Genomic DNA, 11065 nt, shown 5'->3' on the forward strand with positions numbered 1-11065 from the left:
GGTCCATGGTTTCTTGTTTGCAGTCCTCCCAACCCTCAGCACAGGCTACTTCCTCCGCCACGAAGCCCCCCTCCCCTTGTTGTGGTTCCACTGGGTGAGCACACATCATTTAAGTCCCCAGAGGAGCACAAGTCACTCTGCCTCCCCCGTGGGATTGTAGGTCCCCATCCCCAGCCCTCCAGGGGGCCTTTGAAGGAACCTGCATCACCAGAGCACAGTACTCTTGTATTCTGAGCTTCTCTGAGGCAAAGAGCCTACCGTATTCATTGCTGACTCCTCCTGCATCATTGAACAAGTGCCTGGCACCAGGAGGGCCTTTGGTGTTGGTAAAATGAAGAGATGCCTGAGCAGATGGACAGATTAGTAGAGCTTGTTGAGATGGGGCTAAAACTTCACCACAGCCCCCAACTTTATGCCCCACACCATTTCTGGGGGCTGGGGGATAGAGAAACTTTCTCTCACACTAAATCTTGATCACCACCGGCCTGATAGTCCTTAATTTCTAGCAGCAAGAATGGAACTCACTCCTCTCTCAACACCCCCTGCTCAGAGATTTTTATTCACAGGAATATAATTCAGAGGGAGCTAGTGCATACTTACTGAGAACCTGCTATGTTCAAGAGGCCGCAGTGACATAGTATGAGGAAGTAGCCCAAAAGTGCTTTCAAAAAGTGATTGTGCTTTTAAATCCAGCATTGGCATTATGCCCATAAACATCTTCATAAATTCAAAATTGTCTCTGGTTCCTGTGACCAAATTCTCTCTGGTTCTTCCTGGAAGTCCTTTAGACTTCAGCAGCAGGAGCCAGGGAATCATGGGCAACTCCCTAGTAGGAAGTCCCATTCTTGACAGCATACGGTGGGTTTCTACCATGTGGGAATCCCTGGCCATAGAATTATGCTTTGCTCTCACAGTACTCTGGGAAAATTAGGTTTGAGTGGGTATTAGAATCATCCTGAAGGAGGGACTTCCCTGGCAGTCCGGGGAAGTTTGGCTAAGACTCATGCTTCCAAGGCAGAGGTAGCAGGTTCAATCACTGGCTGAGGAACTAAGATCCAACGAGCATGCCGTGGGTGTGCTCAAGTGCTTCAGTCGTGTCCGACTCTTTGCAACCCCATGGACTGTAGCCCTCCGGGTTCCTCTGTCCGTGAGATTCTCCAGGCAAGACTACTGGAGTGGGTTGCCCTGCCCTCCTCCAGGGAATCTTCCCAACTCAGGGATTGAACCTGTGTCTCCTGCGTCTCCTGCATTGCAGGCGGCTGAGCCACCGAAAAAGCCCTGCAGGCCGTGAGGTGTGGCCAAAAAAAAAAAAGTCACCCTGAAGAAGAAGAGAGTGTGCAGAAGGGCAGTCTCATCCCTTTGGCGCGGGGACCTGCAGTCTCTGTTCAGCCTGTTGGCCTGCTTCCCCTGAGTCACTGCTCCGTACCAGCCAGGCTGGAGGCCCCAGGTCTTGGCTGGACCTGCCATACCCTCAGAACAGGTGGGCAGAGCAGGCTGCATCCTCCTATCCACCCTTCCAGGGCACAGGATGAGCTCCTAGGAATTGTGCTCCTAGGAATTTGGCTAAGAGACTTAACTCTTAGCCACACCTTATCCCCAAACAGTTCTCCTCCCTATCAGTAACCTGCTTACTCCCAGGACAAGCAAAGGGGGATGTTGAAGGGAACAAGATAGCATCCAGTGAGAAAACCAAGCCGCAGGAATGATGGGCATCTCCATGGCAACAGCTGCCGTGGGGACAGGAGGCACCAGCAGTGCTCAGCACTGCCCTTGGAGAGCAAGGGAGGAAGGCAAGATTCTGAGTGCACTGAGAGAGGCTCTGCACCTGGGGTCTTGGAGCAGAATTAGGAGGTGGGAGAGGGTGGGCCAGGAGAGCCCTTTGCAGCTGACCAGTTTGGAAAGCAGGACTTGAGGGCTGCTGGAGTGGCTTTGCAACAGGCTCTTCACTTAGGTCCCCATTTTGGACAGCCCTCACTCCTGTGTGCCCCCACCTCCATGCATCCTTGGTCCGGGGCTCCTAGCTTGCTATGAGACCATCTGACGGCAAGCCTCTTCTATTGTGGCACCAGGAGGTCTGCCAGGCCCTGTGAGAACAGTGAGGAAGTGCCCGGCTCTCCCAGCTGTGCCTTCTGCTCCTAGAGCCTCCTAACCTGTCTCTCGCCTTCTCTCTGCAGTCTCACCCCCCTATACCTGTGCAACGCCAGCGATGATGACAATCTGGAGCCTGGTTCATCAGCATCGTCAAGCTGGAGAGTCCCCAACGGGCCCCCCGACCCTGCCTGTCACTGGCCAGCAAGGTAGAGTCACCCTTGACTCCAACACACTCTTCACCCAGCTCTGGGCTGTGAGAGGTCCTGTGCTCATTGTCTACTCGTTTCTCGAGAGTGATGTGCTCAGTTGAGGTTTTTATAGCCCATGACGGGTCTGAGAGACATGGAAATGCAGGCCCCCATCCTTTCCCACCAACCATGCAGCAGCAGAACCTCCTGATGTCACCTAGGGTTTGGACCCCATCCTGCCTCCTCCCTGGCACGTGGACGTTCCAACACCCCGCACCCTGCCCAGCATCAGCGCAAAGAAGGGGTCAGCCAGAGGGCTTTTCCATCTTTCAGATATACTCACTGAGCACCGTGCAAAGAGAGCAGAAACAGAAGCCAGTGCCCCTTAGAATACTGTTCCTCTGAGACTGCAGAGTGGCGGGCCGCACTTCCACGGGGCGGCCCTGGCTGGAGCTGGCAGCCACTGCCACCTGTCCACTGTCACGGGCTCTCGGCCTGGCATGCTGCCCACCGGCCTGCCACCTCACGGACCCGCACACGTCTGCAGTCACGACCCCTGCTTTCACATCAGTTACTGTTTCCTTTGTGCTGATATGAGGGTGGGACTCAGCGTAGATACTTCTTGCATATTAATTCTCATTTATGTTCCACAACGATCAGGAAAACTAGACATTGTTTTCCTCTATTTGACGTAGAAGACAAGTGAGGGTCAGAAAAGTTGAGTAACTTGCCAGAGGAGCAAGGGGTGGAGCGGAGATTTGAACCGAGCCTCGTCCAGTTCTCAGCCCCGAGCTTTTAATCCCTGTGCCCTGTTGCCTCCTGTTCTGCTTGGGAAAACGGAACCTCTGTGGTGTGATCCTCATGCTGACACAAGCCAGAGTGTAGCTAGGCTGTGGGGCCTCGGTCAGGCAGACTTCGGGGCGGGGGTCCTGCTCCCGAGGAGGGCTGAGAGAGGGGGGTGACAGCCCCACCCTGTGGGCCTGCTCCTTGTGCTCAGGCCCAAGCCCTCCCGGGGTTTCGTGGTCCTCCTGAGGGCTGTTTCCTGGGCCAGGAGTCTCAAGGGGAAGAGCCTGGGTTCTTTGCTGATTCCCCAGGGGAATCAGTGGGCAGAGTGTGGTGCCCACGGATGGGTGAGGATATTCTCTGGTTATGCTGATGCCGAAGGGGCTCCCAGGGAGGGGGAGATGGGGGCCAGGAGGCGCTGGAGAGTGTGGTGTGTCTGCAGGATGGTGCAGGTTGGTGCGGCGGCCTTGCTGGCAGCAGCGTTTTGTTAGGCTGAAGCTGCCCTGCTTCTGGCTAGTTCATTTCCATCGCTTGACAAAGTATGGCAAATGTCACGCATTGTTCATTTGGTAAATGACTGCCTGCTGTCAGGCAGGGGAGTGTGAGCGGGTTGTTGGGGAGGGGGATGGACGGATGGGGAGGACGGGTTCTGAGAAGCCCTGCTGTCCCTCTGAAGCAGAGAGTGACTTCACACGCACGTGGACGCTCAGCAACCGGTCAGGATGCGCCCCACGTAAGACAGGAGACTTCTTGTCGCCCCTAGAGGAATAGGTTTCTGTAGGAGACGTGAGCCACGTGCAGAGATGCTGGGTCACGAGGAACATCGGTTAGTGCTCTCTGAGGTACTTAAGTGACCGGGTTGGGCCTTTGTTTCCACTCCCATAAAATGGGACTTTGATTTCCTACCCCGGTGACCAAGGTGAGGTTGAAAATATTGTCTGTCAAGTGCCAAGCAGCGCCTACGCTAAATCAAACGCAAAACCAACAGGAGAAGCACCTTGACCTCCCAATATTTAGACATCCACAGGCTTAACTAAACTCTTCAGTGTGGGTTTTTTTTTTTTGCTTTGTTGAATCTATCAGTTCATGTGTTAATACAAGTTTTCTCATAGAAAATAATTGTGCTTAAGAAATGCAGTGTGCGACCCATAGACGGCAGCCACCAGCTCCCTGTCCCTGGATTCTCAGCAAGAACACTGGAGTGGGTTGCATTTTCTTCTCCAGCGCATGAAAGTGAAAGTGAAAGTGAAGTCTCTCAGTCATGTCTGACTCTAGTGACCCATGGACTGCAGCCTACCAGGCTTCCCATGCACGAATTTTCCAGGCAAGAGTACTGGAGAGGTTGCATTGCTTCTTCGTAGCTTGGGTAAACATATTTAAAATAGGTCATGGGAGAAATAGAGGAAAGGTGGCTCTTTGGTGAGGAATTTGAAACCACTGACCTCATCCACTCTGCGCTGGCGTATCAGTTAGTGTCAGGGTGCGTCACGATCCCAGAACTGGGCTCGGAGCAGGCAGCCCCGTGCCAGAGCACAGCATCTCATGCCTCAGTGTATTGAACATTTCAGCTCTTGGAGCCTCGTTTCCCTCTGTAAAAGGGAATAATGATGGGCTGACGTCATGTAGTAGTTAGAGGGTGGAAGAGACAGTGCAGATGGAAGCTCTTGCCTGTGCTAGCACACAGCGATCACCAACAAATGATTGCAGCGTCACCATGCCTGGTCATCGCACTTTATCCTGTGCTTCACAGTTAACAAGGGTCTCTCTCTCTCACTGTCCTCTCCCGTCTCTGAGCCCTCTCTAGTTCTTCTGGACTCTTTCATTTGTCAGCACACCACTTCCTCCTCCGCCAGTCACCAGATTGGTTTCTTTATTATTATTATTTATATTTTTTGGCATGACTCACAGCATGTTATCTTAGTTCCCCAGGATCAGTTCGGAGCCCTGCACTGGAAGTGTGGGTCTTACTACCTGACACGAGGAAGTCCCGTCTCTGTTTCTGTTAGCACTTTGTGATTCTCAGGCCTTGCACCCTGTGCTGGACTGGAACAGTGGCTTTTGCCTGGTGGAAGAGCTGGGTCTGGAGCAAAAAGATGGATATAACCCTGCTTCTATTACATAGAGACACCCTGTAACCAGTACTCAGAAGGCTGAAATCCTGGTGGATCTGCTTCCACTGCTATCAGCTGTGTGACCCTGGACAAGTTGTTCTGTCTTCCGCCTCAGTTTCCTCAATTCAGAAGTGGGCTGATGCTGTCTTATAGAGTGTTGTGAGGAGCAAATGAAATCACTCACGCAAAGCACATGCTAATAGCTAATATGATAATAACTAACACTTACGGAACACTTACTCTGTGCCAGCACTTATATAAGGCTTAATGATTAAATTATATAGCCCTCAAACAACCCTATGAAGTAGGTTCAATTATTACCCTAGTTTATAGAAAGGAAACTGTGCACAGAGCAGTTAAATGACTTGCCAAATTTCACAGCTAAGAACTGATAGCAGATTCAGTCTGGGCAGAGTGGTCTCATAAAGGTGTTATCTTCTACTCCTCCTACCTTCACTTTCAAGCCGAGATGAAGCCACTCTTCTACTGAATCTGTCCTGGCTGACCCAGCCAGCTGGGCACTGAGCAGAAGCTTACTCCAGCGTGCTGCAGGGTCTCTGGGCATGCTTCACACAACAGGCTTCATGAGGCTCGTCAGGGCTGGGTGGGAGCAGGGAAGCCAAGCGTCTTCTTACCCCAGTCCACCTCAACTCAATTCACTTCTCTTTGTGTTGAGATTTGTGTTGCGTGCGTGCGTGCGTGCATGCGTGCATGTGTGTGTGTGAGATGAGGGGAAGATGGAGAAAGGGTTTTCTGCAGTGAAAAAGGTTGAAATGACTGGTCTGTTTCATTTATTTGTACTCTAGAGTGTTGCTATCAGCATTATAATTTTACACATACGACGAGCTGGAGGGCTTGGCCTTCCCCAGCTTGGTGTCCTGGGCACAGTGGGTGCTCAGTTAGCCAGCGAAGAGGGGGAGATCCACAGTGACATGTCTGAAGAGGAAGATCTAAGGCGTGGGGCAGTGCGGAGCGTACACATGCCAAGTCCTGGACACACTGGCCTCCCTGCTCCAGGCAGTGGGCAGCCTGCTTGCAGCTCTTAGAAGGCCAGCTGCCTCTGCAGCTCCAGAGAGGCCTCTGGGATGTCTTTCTAAAGTTTATCTTTCTATCTTGAGGGCCTGCCCATCCTCTCTCTTCCAGGTTCTCGTCTCTGAAGAAATGCTTCTCTTCCTGCCTCCCTCCCTCTTGCTCGGGTGCAGGAGGGCAGCATGGGTAGTCCCCCGAGGGGGCAGCCATCTGGCCCTAAATCTTGCTTTTTGATTCCTAGAACTCTGGACATGGACACCCACTGCCTGAAAGTCCTGTTTGTTTTCCCTGTTGGCCAACCCTCTCTCTTTGATCACTTTTACAACTTTGTAATTATGGGCTGTATTCGGCTAGGGTGTTTGAACGTCAGGGTAATTACTTTCCACTGTTCCTACCCAACCCTTCAAAGAGAGAGGGGTGGAGAAGTCAGAACATCTCCAGAGGAGGAAGTCTGTGCCCTTCCCTCCTGCTCTTCCCGGCTGGGCTGGGTTCAAGGCCTCACCCTGGGGATGAGAAGCAGAAGGCCTTGGTGGCACTGAGGATCCAGGAGTCTCAGTTCTGTGACTACTAAGGTGCCCCCAGCCCCACCTCTTGGCCAGTTTATGGACTAGGAGATTGGGGTAGCTCCCATGCTCTGCTTTGGAGGCCTCTGAAGATTGGACAACAACTTTTTTTTTTTTTAATTTGGTTGGCCACCTTCACAGCATGTGGGATCTTAGTCCCTTGACCAGGGATGGAATCCACGCCCCTTGCATTAAAGGAGCAGAGTCAACCACTGGACCACAAGGGAAGTCCCTGGACCACTTTTTTTTTTTTCCCCTGGGATCACTTAGATGGCCTAGGGGGTCTCCTAGGGGACACTTGCAGCGCATAAGCAGGCTAGAGAAGGATGAAAGCTGTGAGCTCTCCGCCTCTTCAGCAGTCGCACAGGGACAGCCTGGCGAGCCTGGGCCTGGGCGCTGGTGGAGGGCCCGGCTCAGCTCCACAGGGCCGGAGGAAGGCAAGGGGAAGCTGCCCTCCTGACCAAAAAGCCCCGCTTGAGTGTCTCCACCAGCCTCCCGGGGCGCCCTGCCTGTTCGGAGGGGCCCCTGCGGCTGCCCGGGGAGTGGGGAGCAGGGAGGCGGGAGCAGCAGCAGCCGCGCCCCGGCCGGCCCGGCGGGAGAGCTGCTCGGAGACCTGCCCCGACAGGCTCTCCCGGGAAGGGAAGCCGAGATCAAAGCGCCGGGGGTGTGAGCGAGTGAGTAAGCCCGGCGCGGGCTCCGCTTCCTGCCTCACCGCGTGCGGAGCGGTTAACTCCTTCAGCGCCTGCAGGAAGGCCCCAGGCCCCCAGCAGGCCAGCAGCAGGCCGCGTGCCCCGAGGCCCCAGGCCGGCGGCCTGCAGGGCGTGTGCGCCCGAGGGAGCCGCGGAGCGCTCCGTCTGCCCGTCCTCTGCCCGCGCCCCCACCGCACCCTCAGCGCTCGGCTGCCGCGTCTTCCCGCACCCCAGAGCCCTTCGACCCCGCGCTTCTGGTTCTCTCTCTGGCTCTGCCGTCTGCTCGCCGCTTGGCTCGACGCTGGAGCTTGGCGAGCGCGCGTGCGGCGTCCTTGTGGGAACAGCCCCTTGGGTGCCTCCCCAGCCCAGGCTCTGTCGCCCCCCTCAGGGAGGCGTGAAGGGCAGAAAGCACGGCCGGGGCCCCCAGTAAGGCCCTGAACTGGAGCCGAGGAGGAGCTGGCCAACTGGACAGCGGCGGGGGGACAGAGATGGGCTGAGCCCGGGGGCTGCCCTTGACGCCGGGGGAGAGCAGCGTCCCGGGCTCCTGGATCGGCCTGTGGAGGAGGCGGAGGCGAGGGGATGCCCTGCACCCTCCTCTTCTCGGGCAAGGCTGGACCCTGGAAAGCCCAGTTCTGTTCTGAAGGAGCTCTCCGCCTTTCTGAACAGGGGGCAGTCCACTCTCCAACGCCCCAGGCTGGGGGACTGTGGTCACTCCCTGCTCTCGTTCTCACCCTTCCTAGTGAAGGCGGACTAGAGGTACCTCCATGGCAGGGCCATCTTGCTTGTCCCCAGGCCTGGAGCCTGGTCCACCCGCTGGCAACTACTGATCCCTGTTAAGGGTTTGCTCCGTTACAAAAGGGAGGACTGCATGTGGTCCTTGAAGGCAGTGGCCCTGGGTGAGCTCAGGGCGGGGCAGGGTGACCCTAACCCCACTGACCCCTTGCATGTGTTAGAGGTGTGAGCATGCAGAGGTGTGGGGTGCGCCTTAGGCAGGGGTGGATGTGTGAGGGGGTGGGGCTAGGGTATGGACGGGCTGTGTCTGACCCCCGCCGGACCTCTGCTTTTGGTCTCTGCAGGCCCGGATGGCGGGGGAGCGGGGCGCCAGCGCCGTCCTCTTTGACATCACGGAGGACCGCGCTGCTGCTGAGCAGGTACCCTGGATGAGGGGTGCTTGAGGAGGGGCTGGAGGGAGGAAGAGAGAGGTGCTGCGGGAGCAGAAGTCAGGACACAGCCGCCCTCATGGGCACTTCCTCTCCTGCAGCTGCAGCAGCCCTTGGGGCTGACGTGGCCCGTGGTGTTGATCTGGGGTCACGATGCCGAGAAGCTGATGGAGTTTGTGTACAAGAACCGAAAGGCCCACGTGAGGATTGAGCTGAAGGAGCCCCCGACGTGGGTAAGCGGGCCAAGTGTCCAGCCCCGGCCCCAGCACCTGCAGTCACCCCACCTTTCCCTGTGTGACTGTCACCGAAAGCCCTCAGACTCCTGGAGTGCAAGAGACCTTAGAAGCCCCCAGGCCAACTCTGTCCCCCAGCTGCGCTCCTCTGGCAAGTTCTTCCCCACTCTGGGCGCGCATCTGCAGGATGAACAGATTGGGCCAGCTGAGTTCTGAAGTGGTTTTTCAGCATCTTGGTTTCATGGAACACAGTAGCAGAGCCAGAATGAACCCCTGGGCCCTGGGCCCTGGCCCGTGACACCTGGCAGGTATTTCTCCACCCACTGGGAAGCTCCTACCTTGCAGAGGGGTCACTGTCCCCTTTTCCCCAAGCACACAGACCTCTCAAAACTGGCGTCTGGAGGAGCCTCCCCAGTGAGTGTCTGTGGGCAGAAAGGGACCACCTAAGCCCACCTGCAACTTCACCCCTTCTTGGAGACCCAAGGGCTCCCCTGTTCTCCGTGTGTCTCCTGTGTTTCTCCCGATTTGGCCTCGCTCCTTCCACAGGTGTGACCCTTTCTCTCTCTGCTCACTCCCAAGCCAGATTATGATGTATGGATCCTCCTGACGGTGGTGGGCATCATCTTTGTGGTCATCCTGGCTTTGGTGCTCGTATCCGGTGCCGCCCCCACCGCCACAGCAGGCCGGTGAGCAGGGTGGGCTTCCTGGTGGAGGTGGGCGAGCGCATGTGTTGGGGGAGGGTGGGGAGCAGGAAGGGAAAAGTAAGGAAAGAAGGTGCCCTTAGGCCCATGAAAGAGTTTACACCAACCCCCCTTCTGTTCCCTCCCCGCTCCCCGTTTGCAAATGACTTCGTTACTTTCCAGCCCTCTCTGCACAGGTGTCCTCCGTTGTTCATTCATTCAACAAAACATTCAACAAATAGCTTCTGTTATGTGTCAGGCGCGTTCCAGGTGTTGGAGCTTGTGCAGTGAGCAAAAGACAAAAGCTCTCTCCATTCGGGGAACTTTCATTCTAGTGGAAATAGACAACAAAATAAGTAAAATATAGAATACTTCAGATGGTGGTAAGTCCAGGGAGAAAAATAAAAAAAGGGGAAGGAATGCAAAGGGAGCAGGGTTAATTTTTAAAAGCAAGGCCAAGGAAGGCTTCATTGAGAGGATGACATTACAGGAAAGGCCCTCAGTGGGTGAGGGGGTGATGCGTGCAGATGCCTGGAGAGAAAGTGATTGAGGTGAGGAATCAGGACACTGCAAGCCCTTGAGGCAGAAGTGTGCCTGGTATGTCTGAGGATCAGCACGAAGGCAGGCGGTGGAATCCAGTGGGAGGGAGAGGCAGAGCAGGAGGAGAGTTCATGGGGGCCCAGTGGTGTTGGACTGTCTAGGCTGTTGTTAGGAGGTTTTCTTTTTTTCCCACTCTGGATGAAATGGGAACCATGGGAATGATTTTGAGCAGAACTAGAGCCATGATCTGACTTAACTTTTAACACGATCACGATGCCGCTGAGGTGAGACAGATTACAGGGCAGCAAGGCTGGAGACAGAGCGACCAGCACAGAGGCTGTTACTGGATTCCAGGAGGCAGTAACCGTAGCTTGGCTCAGGAGGAGTCAAAGCGGTGAGAATCAGATTTTCCCTATACTTTGAAGGCAAAGCCAACAGGTTTTCTTTTTCTTTCTTTCTTTGAAATAAGAGAATTAGTAGTACTACTTTAGTAAACTAAAAGGGAAAATGCAAAACCTATAACCTTGGAAGGAAGTTATGACCAACCTAGATAGCATATTAAAAAGCAGAGGCATTACTTTGCCAACAAAGGTCCGTCTAGTCAAGGCTATGGTTTTTCCAGTGGGCATGTATGGATGTGAGAGTTTGGACTGTGAAGAAAGCTGAGCACCAAAGAATTGATGCTTTTGAACTGTGGTGTTGGAGAACACTCTTGAGAGTCCCTTGGACTGCAAGGAGATCCAACCAGTCCATCCTAAAGGAGATCAGTCCTGGGTGTTCACTGGAAGGACTGGTACTGAAGCTGAAACAGCAATACTTTGGCCACCTCATGCAAAGAGTTGACTCATTGGAAAAAGACCCTGATGCTGGGAGGGGTTGGGGGCAGGAGCAGAAGGGACGACAGAGGATGAGATGGCTGGATGGCATCACCAACTCAATGGACATGAGTTTGGGTAAACTCTGGGAGTTTGGTGATGGACAGGGAGGCCCTAGCGTGT

At 54.8% G+C, this 11065-nt stretch overlaps 1 protein-coding gene across 1 annotated transcript; it reads left to right on the plus strand.

The window, feature by feature from the left end:
• Positions 1 to 2233: 2233 nt before the first annotated feature.
• Positions 2234 to 9533, plus strand: LOC108634861 (E3 ubiquitin-protein ligase RNF43-like; the record flags this gene model as incomplete). Its single annotated transcript, XM_018045209.1, has 4 exons — positions 2234 to 2297; positions 8531 to 8605; positions 8716 to 8847; positions 9427 to 9533. Coding segments are annotated over exons 2-4 (308 nt in total), but the record flags the coding sequence as incomplete, so codon positions are not given.
• Between the last annotated feature and the right edge of the window lie 1532 nt (positions 9534 to 11065).

Source organism: Capra hircus, unplaced genomic scaffold (genome assembly GCF_001704415.2).
Source record: "Capra hircus breed San Clemente unplaced genomic scaffold, ASM170441v1, whole genome shotgun sequence".
Lineage (NCBI taxonomy): Eukaryota > Metazoa > Chordata > Mammalia > Artiodactyla > Bovidae > Capra > Capra hircus.